The sequence below is a fragment of the Biomphalaria glabrata genome, chromosome 5, assembly GCF_947242115.1.
Source record: "Biomphalaria glabrata chromosome 5, xgBioGlab47.1, whole genome shotgun sequence".
Taxonomy (NCBI): Eukaryota; Metazoa; Mollusca; class Gastropoda; family Planorbidae; genus Biomphalaria; species Biomphalaria glabrata.
Window position 1 is genome coordinate 22,805,273 of NC_074715.1, and position 20,410 is coordinate 22,825,682.

At 35.7% G+C, this 20,410-nt stretch overlaps 1 protein-coding gene across 7 annotated transcripts in view; it reads left to right on the forward strand.

Annotated features, from left to right (window-relative positions):
• The window catches only part of LOC106060106 (multiple PDZ domain protein-like), a 126,043-nt gene that overhangs the window by 88,945 nt on the left and 16,688 nt on the right, over nucleotides 1-20,410 (forward strand). For 4 of the 7 annotated variants that reach the window (XR_008778175.1, XM_056030816.1, XM_056030817.1 and 1 more), the window contains 12 exons: nucleotides 3,744-3,866; nucleotides 5,404-5,605; nucleotides 6,407-6,608; nucleotides 13,373-13,468; nucleotides 14,118-14,314; nucleotides 15,293-15,420; nucleotides 16,849-16,959; nucleotides 17,312-17,425; nucleotides 18,463-18,541; nucleotides 18,723-18,919; nucleotides 20,032-20,126; nucleotides 20,270-20,336. Coding sequence is in view for 6 of the 7 variants with exons in the window: in XM_056030816.1 (XP_055886791.1) it covers nucleotides 3,744-3,866; nucleotides 5,404-5,605; nucleotides 6,407-6,608; nucleotides 13,373-13,468; nucleotides 14,118-14,314; nucleotides 15,293-15,420; nucleotides 16,849-16,959; nucleotides 17,312-17,425; nucleotides 18,463-18,541; nucleotides 18,723-18,919; nucleotides 20,032-20,126; nucleotides 20,270-20,336 (1,611 nt within the window). In the remaining variant the exon portion in view is untranslated. The remainder of the gene's footprint in view (nucleotides 1-3,743; nucleotides 3,867-5,403; nucleotides 5,606-6,406; nucleotides 6,609-13,372; nucleotides 13,469-14,117; nucleotides 14,315-15,292; nucleotides 15,421-16,848; nucleotides 16,960-17,311; nucleotides 17,426-18,462; nucleotides 18,542-18,722; nucleotides 18,920-20,031; nucleotides 20,127-20,269; nucleotides 20,337-20,410) is intronic. The other 3 variants (XM_013217887.2, XM_056030818.1, XM_056030820.1) reach the window with 1 other exon arrangement.

The following is a 20,410-nucleotide window of genomic DNA, read 5'->3' on the forward strand; positions in this document are numbered from 1 at the left end:
GTGTGTGGCAATGTAGTTCATTAGTGTGACAGTTTGTGCTATTGCTTTGCTTGTAGAACATTATTCTATCAATTCAAAGCTTTATTTCATTGCATTGTTCCCACCTTGTATGTAATTATCTATGTAGCCTATAAAAAAAAAATGTAGGAAGTTTTTGCAGACTAGTTTGATTTAGCTCTTCATCGTCATCCGATAAACTTGCTTTTCCAAACTGTAGTTTCGTAGACACAATGGAAATACTTGCTTGTACTTTGTGCTCACTAAAATAAAATAAGAATAAGAGGTAGCCTGTTTAGTACTGCGGACTGTTTTGACTATTATTGTGATCTGATGAGTATGGACTAACACACTAGTGCTAGCGTCTTAAGAAACTATTAAATTGAATAATTCATCGCTCGATTCATCCCCTTGTCCAACGTTCATTTCTTGGCTATTTGTTTTGCTTGACACGGTGGATGTAATGTATAGAGACACAGAATTCTAAAACATTCACGTATTTCAAGATTTCATTCAAAAAATATTCGGCGAGAGAAAATTTGAGCCAGAAAAAAATCTACACATTATTATCCTTAGTTATCTTTCCATTTAACTAACTTCAAATTAAAAAGAGAAATATGGCAGTGGTAGGTCTCATGAGTGGCTTCGTTGGGGAAAGGGGATTGTGTGAGTGCGAGAGGGGTTTGATACCGCACTGAGTGACAGCCATCAGGAGGTGACACTAAAGGGTGACCGGTCATTTCATCCCCGGTCATTTCATCCCCCGGTCACTTCATCCCCCGGTCATTTCATCCCCCGGTCATTTCATCCCCAATTAAATATTTTTCTTATTCATTGTTTAATTGTGCTGTTAAGGCTTTGACTTTAAGCCCTCATTTTATCTAATATATAAATATTATGTACAATGCTTTTTGATATTTTTGACATATTAATAATGCGTTTATAGTGTTTCCTCTTCCACTTTGCATTCTTGATGAGAAATCTTATAATATATTGTAAATCTGGGTGTGTACTTAGCTATAGCGCTTCCATTGGATGTGGTGGATGTAATATTATAATATTATCCTGCGTATGACGTAATGATCAAAGGCCAAGGTTTGGTGGAAGTAGTGAAAATTATTTGAGAGATAGAAGTGCGATTAGAATACTTATGACCGTGCCGCTGATAACTTATCATCAAAGGCCAAGGTGTGGTGGAAGTACGACCATGTTTCACTTTATTTTATTTTTCAATCGCTCTTTCTTGAAAATGGGCGCTTCATTTTTAGCCTTGAAATAAGTTTTTTTTTTGCTAATAAAGGCTGACTTCACCCATCGTCAGGATATAATGTCGCCTATAAACGTTTTGCTTTAATTCCTTTTAAATATTAAAGTTGTATATTGTGTTATAGGACTTGATTGCTATTCGATGTTTCATTTCTATCTATCTTATCGATGTATATAAACACAAAAATACTTGTGTACATGACCTCTTTATTTATACATGTTACATTTTTTTTTAGAGTTTTTAATAGCATTTAATTTTATTCTTATCTAATGTGTTACACTTTTTTGTCATTTAAATAAAAAAATGAATGTATTAAATATTGCTAATTTCATGATTTTTACAATTACTATTTGTTAGATAAAATGATCAGATGATAAAAGTAATAGGGAATGAAATGACCGGGAACCCACCAAAGTGGGATTTCTTTTTTGCTAAGCTGAAATCAACTTGCTCCATCTGTCCGGAACAAACTTCGTTTCTTTCACTTCCCATTCAACTTGCCACTAGTGTCTCTAACCAAACAAGTTTGAAAGTAGTTTCTAGAGTTTGCTCTTTTATAAACACATATAAGAACAAGAGATTTATAGTTGCCTGACTGTGCTTATGCTTTTTATATACGCACACGGACAACTGTTATATGCCAAGAACTATTGTCTTCTAGACTCTTGTAATGTAAGATAGACCTTAGTGATGGCTGGGTGACCGTGGAGAAGAGTTGAGCTCCTAAAAGTCGAAATCATCGGCTTCCGGACTTCAATGTTCAAACATGGACAAAATAATTGTCATAAATGTCCAATGTTTAACCTATAGAAGAAGAATGGAAGGACATTCGGAACTTAAAGCTGTTTCTCGGACTTTGGTATCCTAGTCACATTGAAGATGAATTTCTTTGAGAATATAGAACTTCTTCTTAAATATAGATTTAGTTAATCGAAAGGTAATCAGTCATAAAAATGATGTCTCCTTCTTAATTGAGTTCATAGATCTTGTAGTAAAGCGACTAACTTATCAGGGAGGAAGAGTTGCAATTTACTTGTTGGATGGCAGATGAACCAAGTGATAGGTTCTTATCAGCTTTGCTCATGTTCAAACCAAGTGATATTTTCTTATCAGCTTTGCTCATGTTCAAACCAAGTGATATTTTCTTATCAGCTTTGCTCATGTTCAAACCAAGTGATACGATCAAATCAGCTTTGCTTTTGTTCAAATCAAGTGATAGGTTCTTATCAGCTTTGCTCATGCTCAAACCAAGTGATATTTTCTTATCAGCTTTGCTCATGTTCAAACCAAGTGATACGATCAAATCAGCTTTGCTCATGTTCAAACCAAGTGATAGGTTCTTATCAGCTTTGCTCATGCTCAAACCAAGTGATATTTTCTTATCAGCTTTGCTCATGTTCAAACCAAGTGATACGATCAAATCAGCTTTGCTTTTGTTCAAATCAAGTGATATGATAAAAGATAAACTATTCACTTTATCTAGCGCTATGTGCTCAAAACTCCATTTCAAAAGTATTTTTTTTTTGCGTCTCATTTTTGTTGATAGCCCTGAAGGAATGTTTTCGTTGTTTCCCTCCAGAGGAGATTTGTTGATTGAATAGTAGTGTCATTCATAGGGCCAAGTCTAACTCACTGGAACGCTGGTCTCATGTTTCTTAGGAAGGAACAATACCATGAATCGCGATAGTTCTGGAAATGTCTTCTGAAGATTTGAAGCACAAGAATTATTTCAAATCAAATTAGCAGGCTCATTCAGTTGAAAAAAAAATGTTTTATTGATACCCGGTACTAAATTGGTTTCTAGTTTTTACTAATAACTATTGATACAGTGTCATAAACAACAAACTTGTATATAGAATCGCTACCTATTTTACAAGGTTGTTGTTTGTTTTTTTTTTACCAACAACAACTATAGGCAATGACTTCCTTGTTTTACGGTTCAACAAAATGAACAAACGAAAGTGTTTTAGGGAAGAGGTGATGTGGCGGGGGCCGATATCATGTGTAAGCAGCAACATATGACACCAACTTAAGCAACGCCTCCTTGTCATCTGTGAGCCATTACTTTGCTTTTATCCGAATGTTTCATTTGTTTATAAGTGGGGCGCCAAAAGTGATTACTTTAATACTTAGCCTACAGCGCTTTCACTTATAAAGAAAACATTCTTGAAGCTAACATTTCTTTACCAAATCCAGGTCCTGATCTGTATAAGCATACATGAGCTTTGATTGACTCTAGCTAGATCTCTAGTACAGCTTTCTAATTCACAAAGTGCTTTAGGTTTTGGCATTAGTCATTGTTAAATCTCTGTTTGCTTGTCGTAGCTCATGCCTAGATTAGAAGTAAATAGTTTGTGTGTCATCACTCTAGCACTGCACCAGTCATCGTGTTAGACTTATACGTTTCAATCATAAATTGCTCTATATTAATGTATTTCTTTTTCTTTTAACCTTCACTCACTCCTCGGCCTCGCTTTAGGAAGCAGCAGCACCTCCTCCATTACCGGTCACATCTCCTCCCCCTGTGACGCACACCCCTCCAAAAACACCTCCCCTTCGTCCAGCGCCAAGTTCCCCGAAATGGGGAGATGCAGATTCGAAGGTAAGAGACGATTTCAACTCTCCTGTTTGATGTGTTCACCCCAGCCTACCTTGATCACGTCCATACCTGGAAGGCACCATCTCACCCTTCCTACCTGCATTACATTGTTATGTATGGGTTTGAGGTGGCTCTTAGTTACTACACTTAATGCCTAATGACCTGTTTACATTAACATTCGTACATTTTTTGGCATTTACATCTGTTACCTTGAAGTTAGATGTGCACTTTAGGCTTGGAAGTCTGCTTTGTTCAACATAGAGTGCACAAGTCTGTGTCAACACAAACAGACAATACCTACAGTTCTATAAGAGAGAACATTTTGAAAAGGAATTTCATCAGACAATCTGCTTTATTTACGTATACATTAGGAAGTAGGTCAATACATGGAATTGGTGCATTAGATCAAGCATGTGCTATCATGAGAAAGTATATTAATCCAAATATTATTGTCGTCGGGTATTGTGTCCGTCCATACGATGTTACCATCAGGAAGTCTCAGTTTATTTAATGTCATCGGAAATTAGATTTATTCATATACTGTTTTCATCATGATTAGATCAAGCCATATTTTATAGTCAACAGTTGTAATGAACATCTAATTATGATATGTTTTGATTATATAAAGCTGTTTATTCTATTCTTGCTAAGTCTCTGTAATCTCATAGCAGACATGAACCAACCTTCCAATTTACATTGCCTTGCTAATACATGTAACTAACTTCCCTTTAGTGTAACTTTCAATTTGACCTGTTATATATGTTAGTGTAACGTGACAATTTTTTTCCCTTTTTGCTAACCATTAACCTTGCATGTTGAGTAACCCTTGACCCCCGAGTCCTGCATGTTTCATTAACATCGTCCAAACAAAGGGAACATGTGATACTGTCAGGTTGTAAAACGTAGATCGTGATGGCATATATACCTGACTTCCTAAGAATACAGAATCTGCTTCACTGGAGGAAAAAAAATCGATCATGTGATGAACTTCCTAGTATAAACACTCGATTTTATAAATTGGTACAATCCTGGTCTCGATAGAACTACTTTCAAAAATGTCCGAGTCAATAAGAAGTGAGACTTGAGAAACATATTGCTTTTTAAAAAGTCATATTTTCAAGTTGGTTCATAGCTCCGTTATAGGTAGATTTTTATTTTTTAGATGCATGTGCAGGGAAGAGAGGGAGTTTTCTAGATTTGTTCAATTGGTTATTGATTCCACAAGAAATAGTAAGGATTTTGATCTTTCAACTGTTTATCAGAGATACAGGATTGATTTTTTTTATTCTTTTATATTCTTAAACATTTCTTCTTTTTTTTTTTCCTAGAGTTATGTCTTTATATATTATGAGCGTGTTTTTCTTGCCCAGTTTTCTATGTTTTTATTTGAGTTGATCATGTGATCTTCTAATAGTTTGGATATTAAACTCTTCACGTTTTTTTATTATTTTATAACAAATTGTGCAAAGAGCCTAAGATTATGAAATGACTATTTATTGTATAGTACGCTAAAACTTGACGTTAATGAATATGTTTCCAGCGACGCCCAGGATTGACCAAACATCGCACAGCCAGTAGCTCGTCTTCCCCCGAGCACCTGACCTCAAGTGACCTTAAGTCTCCGCCCAGCTCCCCCAGAACCTTGTCCCCACTTCATTCCACACTCGCCTCACCTGAAGTGCACAGAATATCTGCAAACCACGAGAGAACCATTCATATACAGAAAGGCAGCCAGCATTTAGGTACGGTACATATTTAGGCAACATTAGAACTAGTTGGCAAAGCTTTCTAATCATGTCACCATACAAATCTGATGTCATTTGGCCAATAATGTCTTTTATTGACCAGCTCAAAATGTAGTTCCTCTGTTGTCAAGCTCGTCATAAAGTTAGATAACTCTGCAGGCTTTCTGGTCAGCAAATAATTGTATTGCCTTTATTTATTTTGTTCTTGCCACCTAGTCAACATTTGACCTATTGCCCTTAGTTTTTAAGTCCTTGCCTCGTGGTCAACATTTATCCTATTTCCCTTATTAAGTCCTTGCCCCTAAGTCAACATTTGTCCTATTGCCCTTAGTTTTTAAGTCCTTGCCTCCTGGTCAACATTTATCCTATTTCCCTTAGTTATTGAGTCCTTGCCCCTAAGTCAACATTTGTCCTATTGCCCTTAGTTAGTGCTGGCCTCTGTCTCAACATAGATCTTGTCTCAACATAGATCTTATTGGCAATAGTAATTAGAACTAGATCATCGTATCTTCATGGAAATGATGTTCACAGATCAATCTAGCTATTATCAAAACCATAATGTTATATTTAAAACTCTGTGGGAGATACAGCGGTCTCATTGTGTCATAGGGTTCAGGGATATTGATGGATCCACTTTTGAATATTTGATTCACAAACTTGTTTGTCATTCTTTCCCTGAAGCACTATATTGGAGTAATAGTTTATTTTAATCCTTAGTTTTTAAACTATCAATCCATAGCTAGTAGTAAGAATTGTGTCAAACAAATATTTCCTATGAGATTTACCACTGTCCTTTAGGTTTAACGGTTGAGGCTGTTGATAAAGGAGTCAATGGCTGCATCGTAAAGTCTATCAACAAACCCAGCGCTGTAGACAGTGATGGTCGCATCCACCCAGGGGACTTCATAGTGTCCATCAATAAGGAAAGCCTAAGACGCATCACCAACGCCCAGGCCCGGGCCATACTCCGACGGTCATCTCTCTTAACATCTGACATCAGGTAACATGATTGTTTGTTAGGTATTGTTTGTTCAAGTAACATGATTGTTGCTCTGACATCAGGTAACATGATTGTTGGTTAGGTCTTGTTTGTTCAAGTAACATGATTGTTGGTCTGACGTCAGGTAACAATATGATTTTTGCTCTGACATCAGGTAACATGATTGTTGGTTAGGTCTTGTTTGTTCAAGTAACATGATTGTTGGTCTGACATCAGGTAACATGATTGTTGGTTAGGTCTTGTTTGTTCAAGTAACATGATTGTTGGTCTGACATCAGGTAACATGATTGTTGGTTAGGTCTTGTTTGTTCAAGTAACATGATTGTTGGTTAGGTCTTGTTCATGATTCTCGTGTATAGACTGTAACTTGGTTATGTTTTCAGTTCAAGTGAACTTATTTATAAGACTCTGTCATGTCTTGTTTGTTCCAGTGGACTAGCATGTATACTGTAACTTGGTTGTCTTGTTCCACTGACTGAACTCATCTAGACTGTGTCTTGGTTATGTCTTATTTGTTCAACTGAACTCATCTAGACTGTGTCTTGGTTATGTCTTATTTGTTCAACTGAACGTGTCTAGACTGTGTCTTGGTTATGTCTTATTTGTTCAACTGAACGTGTCTAGACTGTGTCTTGGTTATGTCTTATTTGTTCCACTGAACTCATCTAGACCAGTGGTTCCCAAACTTTTTTGTCTCGTAGACCCCTTGCCATGTTTTCCATTCTTCGGTAGACCCCCCTGCATTTTTCGGAAAATTCTTCAACTTCATTTGGGTTTTTCTCACTTATTTCTAGGCCATTCATTGATGAAATTCACATTAAAATGAAGCAAAAAAAGATTTAATATGCATTATAGGAATTGACTAAAAAAAAAAAAAGAAAAAACGCCTATTGCAGTATTTCCCAAAGTTCGTTAATTATTTTCAACAATTATTCTATTTTTTAAGGGGGGGGGGAGAGAAAGGGGTACTTAGATTTACGAAAATTATTGAAGGGGTACGCATATTTGGCATATGTTGAAAGTTTGGGAAACACTGGCCTATTGGATAGCAAGTTTGTGTAAAATTTCAACATTAGGGTTCAATTTAGTTAGATTTAATCTATCATAACTTCTCAATTAGATGATGTTGGTTTTAAATTTGAAAATTTGGAAAAACTCATCCCATCTATTGTGTGCTTCATAACTTAATCCTGACAAGAAACATTGAGATAATGCCTTCGTTTTGATCAAATTTAGGTGATTACCTTGTAGCGTAAGTTACCCTCATTAAATTTATGAAATAAGTCTGTTAAAATTGAATTTTTAGCACCCAAGAACTCAGAAATAAATATTGTCAAACATAAGCCTTTCGACAACTATCATTCCTCATTGTGATGGAGCAATTGATCCAAGTTTCAGGCAATGAGCAGTTCTTTATGGATTTCTTAATTCATAACAAAAAGAAAACGTGATAATAATAACCCAATATTATTGGGCAAGGTTAACTAGTCCAGCCTTTTTTTTTTAGAAGTATGTCTTTGGAAAGTAATTACATAAGAACCTTCCAGTGTCCTAACTCCTCTTACCATTACACCTTTGAACTGTATTGTTTAGAGAAATGTTTTTATTATGATATCAGATGTGTGTGGCTTTTAATAGTGCAGTTTTCTGGAGTTTGATATAGGCCTAAGAAAAAATATTGTAAGACACTCACAAACCGCTTTTCTTTTAGGATCTTTAATCAAACATTTTTTTCTACTGTTCGGAACTAAAAGTGTTGAAAGTAGGCTATTTCAAATCTCAATCTATTTTATCATGTTGTCATTGTCTCAAATGGTGTTCCAGGTTAGATAGTTTCATTGTAACTTAGCTTAAAACTTTGTTACAAAAAAAGCAACACATGAAATGGCTTGTTCGACAAGGACGAATACAGACAAAATGTCTAGTAACCAACACTTTCATTTCTACAGTTCTTTTTAACTAGGCCATGTACAATGTTACTTTCATGTAGACAAAATTACAATGTTTAAAATAAGATGTCAAAATTTTTAATTTTTTTTTAAATTTATTAGACTAACAGTGTTACAATTGAAAGGATTAACTAAGGTAAAATCATTAATGGGAAATGAAATATAAAGTCTTGATATGCTTAAATGAGATCCACTCTCGTAGACCCCCATTTACAGGTCATGGACCCCCAATTTATTTTTTCACTTCCGTAGACCCCTTGGCAGTCCTCGTAGACCCCTGGGGGTCTATATAGACCACTTTGGGAATCACTGATCTAGACTGTGTCTTGGTTATGTCTTATTTGTTCAACTGAACATGTCTAGACTGTGTCTTGGTTATGTCTTATTTGTTCCACTGAACTCATCTAGACTGTGTCTTGGTTATGTCTTATTTGTTCCACTGAACTCATCTAGACTGTGTCTTGGTTATGTCTTATTTGTTCAACTGAGTGTGTCTAGACTGTGTCTTGGTTATGTCTTATTTGTTCAACTGAATGTGTCTAGACTGTGTCTTGGTTATGTCTTATTTGTTCCACTGAACTCATCTAGACTGTGTCTTGGTTATGTCTTATTTGTTCCACTGAACTCATCTAGACTGTGTCTTGGTTATGTCTTATTTGTTCAACTGAACATGTCTAGACTGTGTCTTGGTTATGTCTTATTTGTTCCACTGAACTCATCTAGACTGTGTCTTGGTTATGTCTTATTTGTTCCACTGAACTCATCTAGACTGTGTCTTGGTTATGTCTTATTTGTTCAACTGAATGTGTCTAGACTGTGTCTTGGTTATGTCTTATTTGTTCAACTGAATGTGTCTAGACTGTGTCTTGGTTATGTCTTATTTGTTCCACTGAACTCATCTAGACTGTGTCTTGAACGTGTCTAGACTGTGTCTTGGTTATGTTTTCTTTTGTGTTCAAAGGAACTCATCTAGACTGTGTCATGGTCATGTCTTTTTGTTCAAATGTGTCTTGGTTTTGCAAGTCCTTGGTAGACATCAGAAATAAAGAAATATAGAAATATAAGACACAAAGAATAGAAATGGAAGTGTTGGGAGTAGGAGGGAAGACATAGTGGGAATGAAGCATGAATGGAATGTGGACATATTTGAGACTGGAAATGGAATGTTGAAATGATTGAGGGGATAACTAATACAGTGATAATGACTGTGGAATTGTGGGACTATTTAATAAGCTAAGAGAATTGTGGTACATCTTCAGCTCTTCCATCTTGGTCGAAGATCAATCTCATTTCTTAGGAACTGTCCGATGAGATAATAAGTACAACTTACTGATCATGCTGTAATCCTCTTAGACTCAATAGAACCTTTTTCATTTATTAGCCAACGGCTTTCAGTGACTTTGCACAAATTACAGTGAACCTTAGTAGTGTACAGTCCAATCAGACTGACTTTATTCTATCTAAGCTTTACTATGTTGTCAGAAACCAGACTGACAATCGCACGTCTTATACTGACCGCATTGCACCTTAATGCATCTCAGTCTGGCTGACTATGCACCTTAATGCATCTCAGTCTGGCTGACTATGCACCTTAATTCATCTCAGTCTGGCTGACTATGCACCTTAATGCATCTCAGTCTGGCTGACTATGCACCTTAATTCATCTCAGTCTGGCTGACTATGCACCTTAACCTGATTATTCAAACTGCATCTCAAACTACCACTGTTTTTCAGGCTTACTAAGGTGCCCCTAAACTTGACTGATCATATTGCATTTCACTCAGACTGACCACAGCACACTAAATTTAGACTGACTACAGTGCTATTCAGTTGTGTTTGAATGATTAGATCATGTTCAACACAGAATGCTAGCGTTTTCACGCCAGTGCACGTGTTGAAGAAGGGTCACGTGATATGCTCTTGAGAGTTATCGATCTCAATTTCCATCAGGGAGTAGATTTCATTGAAATCACTCAGTGTGTGGCCAACAGAGGAGGCGAGAGTATCGATCTGTGGCTGGCTGGAACTAGAATCTTACATTCAACTTCCAGTCACAAATGCTGGCGGGTCAAAGTTTATGAGACGGGCTTCTGCCGTTCTTTGGTTGTAGACATTTGGGACGTTGTCTTGGACGTATTAATCTAGATGTATACTACTGTACAATCAAGATGTATGCTGCAGTATAATACTCTAGATAGATGTATACTACTGTACAATCAAGATGTATGCTGCAGTATAATACTCTAGATAGATGTATACTACTGTACAATCAAGATGTATGCTGCAGTATAATACTCTAGATAGATGTATACTACTGTACAATCAAGATGTATGCTGCAGTATAATACTCTAGATAGATGTATACTACTGTACAATCAAGATGTATGCTGCAGTATAATACTCTAGATAGATGTATACTACTGTACAATCAAGATGTATGCTGCAGTATAATACTCTAGATAGATGTATACTACTGTACAATCAAGATGTATGCTGCAGTATAATACTCTAGATAGATATATACTACTGTACAATCAAGATGTATGCTGAAGTATAATACTCTAGATAGATGTATACTACTGTACAATCAAGATGAATGCTGCAGTATAATACTCTAGATAGATGTATACTACTGTACAATCAAGATGTATGCTGCAGTATAATACTCTAGATAGATGTATACTGCTGTATAATAATCTAAATGTATGCTACTGTATCTCCAATGAGATATTTGTTTCAAATGTTGACAAATTTTGACTTAGTTTCAGCTCTGTTACTTTTATTTTGACATTTTTTTCCAAGCAAGGATAATTTTAGCGGTGACCCAAACAATTTGTTTTTGTTCTTTATCTTTGTTTTCGTTTGTTTTGGGTTTGTTTGTTTTTTAGCTAGGGGTACAAAATTAGTACAAATGAGAAAGAGTTAGGGGAAAAAAAACAGTAAATTGAAACAGACTTCGTTTTGTTTTAGTCCTTATAGAATCAATTCAGTATTGTAGACTTCCTTTGAAATGTTGACATTTTTCTCAGCTTTGATTGGGGACTTTTTTTGTTTTATTATTTACCAAATATAAAAAAGGATTGGCGATTATAACAGTATGATTGACTGCAGAAATGTATCAGGCCTCCTGTATTTCACCATTCTCAGATACGTAGGCTTTATTACAACACAGTTGTAAATAGTAACATTAAGAGGTGTTCTATTATTTTACACTTTATTTTTAAATACTCCTATTTATTTGTCAAAAAGTTGATAATAGTAGGACTATATCTTAATCGATGTAGATGTATCGCTTTGACAGTGTAAGGGAAATGCTAGCGAGATGTGTCCTAATAACTGATTCACAACTCATTACCTTCTTGTTGTGTCTACAGTTTGAACCCTCTTCCCCCCCCCCCTCCTTTTTCACACACACACACACACACTTTCTCCAATTCCTCTTTCATTTGGTTGGCTCATACACAGTTCCCCGAGGAGCAAGCATCCACGACCACCCCCCCAGTCCTCTCACGCGCGCACACACAAAGTCTGAGACTGTCTCTCGGCTATCGAAGCGAGTATCAGCTTCTAGCTAGGGCCTGACGTTGGAGTGTGCTTTGAATGGAACTAATAGTGTCCGCTGTTTGGTTTTGAAATCTCTGTGTGTGTACAAATGTGTGAACACACGTGACACTCGCTCTGTTCGCAAGAGCGTTCACTTGGTGACCCATGCATGACATCATGGATGTATTTTTAGCCTGGCTGGTATTGCCCTGAGTTTGCTGGATGGGGTGTGCTCAACCTTTAGGTCATTATGTGGTCCCCTGTATGACCACATCTTCATCAACCCCTGGAAATACGCATGCATGCTGTGTTCTCAGTTTCTTAGCCTACTGCCGTCTGTTAAGAACTTGGTCTGATACCAATGCAGGAAGTGACTAAGGCCGAGATGAGTGAATTCATTAAGTCGAATCAGTTGTTTCAGAGTTAGCACTTGTCCTGCTGTCATTGGCATTCCTCATCCCATAGCTCACGGCACTGTACCTTGACTACACTTAATTCCAACCATTCAAGCGATGTGAATACAGTGTTGTGGTGTAGATAGTGGTTTCAATTAAAAGGGAACCGAAAATGTGGGGTGGTGTGTCACATATTTGTCCCTTATACTTTTGACACAAGACTGTTTAAAGAATCTAGAACAGTTCATGAGACTCATTGGACCCTTGTTGTTCTTCCGTCATGGGACCAACCCAGTTGATTCCTTCTTCTGACAAAACTATGGCTACCAAAGGACAGGATTCCACTAACGTTAGGTAGCTGTGTCATCCAGTCATCCAAATCGGTTTAGTATGGGCAATCCAGATTGGGTTTTGTGAGGGCAATCCAGATTGGGTTTTGTGAGGGCAATCCAGATTGGGTTTTGTGAGGGCAATCCAGATTGGGTTTTGTATGTGCAATACAGATTGTGTTTTATATGGGCAGTACCAATTGTGTCTTTTTTTTTTTTTTTTTTTTTGGAAATACAGATTGTGTTTTGTATGAGAAATCAAGTTTGTCTTTTTTGGGCAATACAGATTTATTCTTACTTTCATGCCATTTACTTTCATGCCATTTTATTGTATTAAAAAAACTTACTTTTGCAATATTCATTCAAATAAAACATCAGTTTATTTTTTTTTATTTTATTTTTTTGTAATACTTAATTCACTATAGATTATAAAGTAGACAGACAATAGTCCTTCATGTGGCAGACTATATTTTCCAATACAGACTTGATTCCTTTAGTACTTTTATTTTTAGAATTTTTTCTTATGATGCTGTTTTTTTTCTTTCTAGTATCACTTACATCTCAGGTCAAAATAATCAAAGTGCAAATCTGGTGTCAGAACCCCAACAAAGTCCACTCCTTCAGAAACTGGCTCATTCTCTGAGGTAAGTGGTCACATCATGGCACTAGTGCCAAATTGTTAAACCATATAACAAGTGTCATGCTGTCACTTGTATGACAGAAGTACCATATTGTCGTTAATTTCAGGGCAATAACTTGATGTTATTGTTTATATTGTTGCAGTAGTGTCATTCTGTCATGTTTTCAGTAATATCATGTCACTAGTGTTATTCTGTCGTGTTTTCAGTAATATCATGTCACTAGTGTCATTCTGTCCTGTTTTCAGTAATATCATGTCACTAGTGTCATTCTGTCGTGTTTTCAGTAATATCATGTCACTAGTGTCATTCTGTCGTGTTTTCAGTAATATCATGTCACTAGTGTCATTCTGTCGTGTTTTCAGTAATATCACGTCACTAGTGTTATTCTGTCGTGTTTTCAGTAATATCATGTCACTAGTGTCATTCTGTCGTGTTTTCAGTAATATCATGTCACTAGTGTCATTCTGTCGTGTTTTCAGTAATATCACGTCACTAGTGTTATTCTGTCGTGTTTTCAGTAATATCATGTCACTAGTGTCATTCTGTCGTGTTTTCAGTAATATCATGTCACTAGTGTCATTCTGTCGTGTTTTCAGTAATATCACGTCACTAGTGTTATTCTGTCGTGTTTGTGAACATTTCTTTCCTCTAGTAAATCAGAGGATGAGGATGTCACAAACCAAACTCTGCCAGCACCATCCCCACCCCCAACAGAACAGACTTTCACCATTGGCCAGAAAACCCTCCAGACAGATGGCACACCTGCACTAGGCAATCAAGCCTGGAGTCCACCAAGGATTGTAGAACTGGTCAGAGAACCTGGTAAAAGTTTGGGAATCAGTATCGTTGGTAAGTATTGCTGGTCATTCTTTGGGACACCTTGCTGTGCTTATGAATGTGTTTCTGTTTTTATGTCTGAATTTGAGCTCAAGAGAACAACTAAAAACACATCATGGTGAATATCAGGAGCAGTTGAAAATATCAAGCACTGCTTATTTTATTTTTATATTTTTTTTGGAGACTTTGAAATACTCATTTTCAACAAGAGACTTCTATTTCATTAATTTATTAATCACTATGACTAGGAGGGAGAAGGTGAGAAAAACAGAAGTTATTGCTATACATTTCTCATTCATACGTCCCTCTTTTCTTAATCCAAGATTTTTCTAGTTTTTATGTCTTCCATTATCTTGTGAAAAGTAGTTTTAAAATGGTTGGTCTAAAACTAAACTTATGTTTGTGAAGTGTTTGAGTGTAGCTGGGAGCAGTGTCTGGATTGATTAAAAACTAAATGCCATTTGTTAAGTAACTTGTTTAGTTTGTAAGATTTAAAATAAAAATCATTTCACTTCTTATAACAGTGCTGAATTGTTTTGATGCATTGATTTTAATTGTTTCGTCTTCTTCATCTATTATATCAGTGTTTCATAAGCATCACATCTATTTGTATATGATTGCTTTTGAATTTAGATTTAGATTTTATGGCACATCACATCTTCACAATCTAGGCCACGTCATGCCCTTCATTGTTTTTGTCATGATCATCTTTTATGTCTATCATATCATTAGCATCATCTTTTGTTATGTCATTCTTTTCTCAACCTCATCTATTTTTATTAGTGTCATTATTCTTATCTATTGTTATGTCATTATTTTTATCATCCATTATATATCAGTGATTCATTATCATTATCTATTGTTATGTCATTGTTTTTATCATCCTCATCTATTACATCAGTGTTTCATTATCATCATCTACTGTTATCTCATTATTTTATCATGTTGTTATGTCAGTTTTGTCATCCTCCTCTCTCTTGTTATATTCAGGTGGCCGAGTGGATATGTTTAACGTCTCCCAAGAAAACTGTAATGCTGGAATATTTATTAAACATGTTCTTCCTGAAAGTCCAGCAGGTCGTAATGGTACCTTGAAAAAAGGTGACAGAATTTTAGAAGTAAGTCCAATGCAATCATTTCTAAAATTTCTTTTACACTTATCTCCTGTCTAGCAGTATTAATTTGTATGACCTGTCTCTAGTTTCCACATTTTATTGAATGGACTACCTCTAGCCATCACAACCTTGTTTTTTTAATCTTTGAATGTATTTCCTACTAAAAGTTGTCACTAGCCTGCCTGGTCACTAACTACTTAATGCTTCAAGATCAAAAGAAAGGAGATTTAATTATAAACCTTCTTATAAATTACATAAATTCCTTCAAAAAATAAAATGTAAATGTGTATGTAATAATAGTATTTATCAGTCACTATCTGGATTGGCAGCAGTCATTTGTAGCCTCGGTATTTATCAGTCACTATCTGGACTGGCAGCAGTCATTTGTAGCCTCAGTATTTATCAGTCACTATCTAGTCTGGCAGCAGTCATTTGTAGCCTCAGTATTTATCAGTCATTATCTGGACTGGCAAAAGTCATTTGTAGCCTCAGTATTTATCAGTCACTATCTGGACTGGCAGCAGTCATTTCTAGCCTCAGTATTTATCAGTCACTATGAGGGAAAAGATCGTCTCTTGAGATGTAAAATGCAACAGACGATCTGGACTGGCAGCAGTCATTAGTAGCCTCAGTATTTATCAGTCACTATCTTGACTAGCAGCAGTCATTAGTAGCCTCAGTATTTATCAGTCACTATCTAGACTGGCAGCAGTCATTTGTAGCCTCAGTATTTATCAGTCACTATCTGGACTGGCAGCAGTCATTTGTAGCCTCAGTATTTATCAGTCACTATCTGGACTGGCAGCAGTTATTTGTAGCCTCAGTATTTATCAGTCACTATCTTGACTGGCAGCAGTCATTTGTAGCCTCAGTATTTATCAGTCACTATCTTGACTAGCAGCAGTCATTTGTAGCCTCAGTATTTATCAGTCACTATCATGACTGGCAAAAGTCATTTGTAGCCTCAGTATTTATCAGTCACTATCTGGACTGGCAGCAGTCATTTCTAGCCTCAGTATTTATCAGTCACTATCTGGACTGGCAGCAGTCATTGGTAGCCTCAGTATTTATCAGTCACTATCTTGACTAGCAGCAGTCATTTGTAGCCTCAGTATTTATCAGTCACTATCTTGACTGGCAGCAGTCATTTGTAGCCTCAGTATTTATCAGTCACTATCTGGACTGGCAGCAGTCATTTGTAGCCTTTACTCTTGAAGCTTTTAGTCTTAGCATTTCAGTTCCAGCTTCAGACATATCAAGCATAAATAAAATGTCCAATTATGTGGTTTTTTTTTTTTTTACTTTCTTCCTGAGTATATAAATGTTTCTTTTAATCTTATCACTACAATATTTTCATTAGCAGTTGGTAGATTTAGTGCTTTGTAACAAAGCCTCTTGAGATTAATTCTCTAATTCATTTATCCTCCTCAGGTGAATGGTGTTGATGTTAGGAATGCTACTCATGATGAAGCTGTTGAAGTGATTCGCAACTCATCTAGTCCTATCACATTTGTTGTTCAAAGTCTTTCATATTCCTCTTGCGTGAGTCACTTTGATATCTTTGTGTTATGCAATACAGCCACCAATTTCATTGGGGTTTGTGTACAACTGGATGATGATAAGTTTACATTTTTTGTGGCTGTGTAAATTATATTCTTATCCTTATCAAATATCTTGTTTATCATTTTGAAATGTTACCGAGTCAACCAGGAAAACCAAAGACTTGGCAGTGAAGTCATTGATTAACATGCATGACTAGATTGACTAAGTAACATCTGTATTTTATAAGATAAGAAAGCACTACATAATATGTATGGCTTCAGACTTTCATGTTGTAATAAACTTGCCAAACACAATTAATTGTATTTAGATTATATTTTTTGCTATTTCCCAGCCTGGTGATTTAGAATCTGTACAGCTACAGCCCACGTCCTCTATTGAAGAGTCTACTGCTGTCCCTTCTGTTGGATCTATTGCTTCCACTTCACCTGGAACAACTCCTCAACAGGTTTTTATTTTCTTGTCAACTCTAGGGATGTGAATACACACTGATTTTGTTATTGTATTAGGACACTTTTCTAATGTGAATTTTTTTACACAAGTTCAAAACATCAATTTTATAGCTATATGGCTTTGTAGGAAGGATTATCATCTGATTTTTCTGCATTGTTCTAAGTTTCATTTTTTGGGTATAATTCTCAATGATTCATTTAGTCCAGGAAGTTTGACATTCTGATAGATTTTTTTCTCAGTTGGGGATAAATTTGTTAATAATGGTGCCATCATTATCTTGTATTCTTGAAAATGAAATGTCAATATTTTCTATAGATTGGATTTCTTGGATTCCTCAATGTTGGCTATTGTCTCTTTGTAGAATAGACCTCTGAGCAATAATATTCATGGACCTGTTTCACTATATCAATTATTTTTCAGACATCTTAGATGGTTTTTTCTTGCCCATATTTCTATAAGCTGTTTTGTATTACTTTTTGGTATTTTTTGCTGTAATTTTAATTGATAAAATGATTAATTCTCTATGAGCAATTTTGTTTGGCATATAATAGTCCCAAACATAAATTGTAGTTTAGGCCAAAATTTTAGCATTCAAAAACATATCATCTTAAATAAACTAACAACTACATTATAAAAATGAAAAAATCTTACTATTTTTTAAAAGGGTCAAGGTTTCTGTTTTGCATGATTCAGTTGGTACTTTTTATTACTGGGTATTTTGTGCATTTAATATAAAGCTCAGTAAGATCTTTAAATGTTACTTGTATAATAGTCTCCAATAACACCTAAGAAAATCAAAAGTTGAAACCAGTTTATCCATTATACCACTACCACATTCTAATTAATGTTGACATCAGTGTCTGTCATCCCTTACTTTTTTTTCAAGTGACTGCTAATACTCTTTTTCTTGGCTGCTCATCTGGATAACTGCTACCAAATTAAATGATTTTTGGTTTTTTTTTAAGTATCTGATGTTAAATGTTATCACAACTAATGTAACAAAAAGGAATATATTTATTACTATTCTTCAAGAGTTTTGATAAAGTTGATGTCAAGCAGCTAGAATCTTACAGTGATAGTGAGGAAGAGGATGAGTTTGGTTACACAAAAAGTAAGTAGTTATCATGGTTGTTAAGTTTACATGAAGAGTAATTATTGTCTACCAATTCAATGAGATATCAAAAAATAATATATATTCTAGAATTTTATCAAAAGCTTGTTTTAAAAGTTGATCCTTTTTTTATTGTTTGTTTAATATAAAATAATGATCATCACTTTTTTTCATGATTCAGAACGAATTCAGAAAAAGTACAGTGATCTGCCTGGCCTAGTACAGCTTGTGGATTTAAACCGAGGCTCTGCTGCCATGGGTATGGGGCTTGCTGGGAATAAAGATCGCAGTAAGATGAGTGTCTTTGTCGCTGGTATCCAGCCTGATAGTCCAGCAGATCAGGATGGGAGAATTCAAGTGGGTGATGAGCTTCTGGAGGTGAGTTTTAGCTGACTGTAGGCTAGGCCTATATACCACAAGTTTCTGGAAGTAAAGTTTAACAAACTATATATTATAATTAAAGGAAGTAAAGTTTAACAAAATATATTGGAACTAGAGGAAGTTAGGTTTAACAAACTATATAATATTAATTCTTTCTTTTGATTTGAAAGATTATGAAAGTATGCAGTATTTTTTTGTTTACATAGTAAACCAACTGTGACCTAACTATTTTGTCACATCTGATGCTAAGTCATTGTCTCCAGGGGGATCTATTTCATTTTCTCATTGCCATCTGCAACTGTATTCGTCAGTAGCTTTTATGAACGTATTAGATGCAGTGGCGTCACTAGGCAGGTGCGGTCCGCATCTTGTTTGGTATTTTCTTTTGAGCACCATAAGGTTTCGTAAGTTTTTGTTCCTAAGGATGCGCTATATTGGTGTCATTGTTCTCTTGTTTTGCCTTGAGATGGAGTTCTCTGTGTGGGGTTCTTCCCCAGTATTGGGGACGTAGGCTTGGTATTTGACTATTGCCCGTGGTGTTGGGTTGGGCGTTGTGAGCCCTGATCGACTATGGCACTGAGATTAAGGTGTGCTATGGCCCTTGAATGTAATTTGTAATTGCTTTGTAAATGCTATTGATATTTATTCGTAATGTATGCCTCATCATATCATATATTCATTAAATTGTTAAACGTACAATCTTGTTGTTAACTAATGTACATTAACTTACGTTGTCATTAATATTGTTCACGTTGAACAACTGTTGTATTCACTACATGTTAATTTGAACAACCCTGTATTCAGTGTTGGCCAGTCACGGCTTCGATGCCGATATTATTTGCTTGGGCTTAAACTGTCGAGGTGGGGAACCTGGGAACTCGAGGAACTTATGTCTACCCCGGAGTCAACGAGCTGAAATCCCACCCTGACAAGAATCATGTAACTTAAAGCTGGTTATATAATAGGCTTGTTGGAATTCACTTATTTGAAACAAATAAATGGATCCAGTAGAGATAGAAAAAAAAATATGCAAGAAAAAAAATATGGGAATGATATCTTGTGATAATAAGTAGTTTACTGAAAGAAAGTTTATTCTTTGATCATTGCAGGTGAATGGAATCAATTTGCATGGCCTTAGTCACCTGAATGTCTCAGCAGTAATCAAAGGTGTAAATACACCCATAGTTAAACTGGTGACTCACAGGTGAGATACTAAGTGTATGTCTCAATGTATACAATTATTTATCGTACTCTTAAAACCAAGTTTGTCTATTAAAAAAAGGTTTCCTTTATTAAAAGTCTTATCTTCTAAAAAAAATGAAATAAATTTACTTCTATTTTTTTTAGAAGAGAAGATTTTCTGGAACATATGGCAGTGAAACCATTGAGATATGGTGGCTCTAGTCAGTTTGATGTAAGTATTCAGCTTTCTACTTAATGAGAGGAACATAATCCTTTACATTGTTCTAGTTTTAGATATAAGTAGCT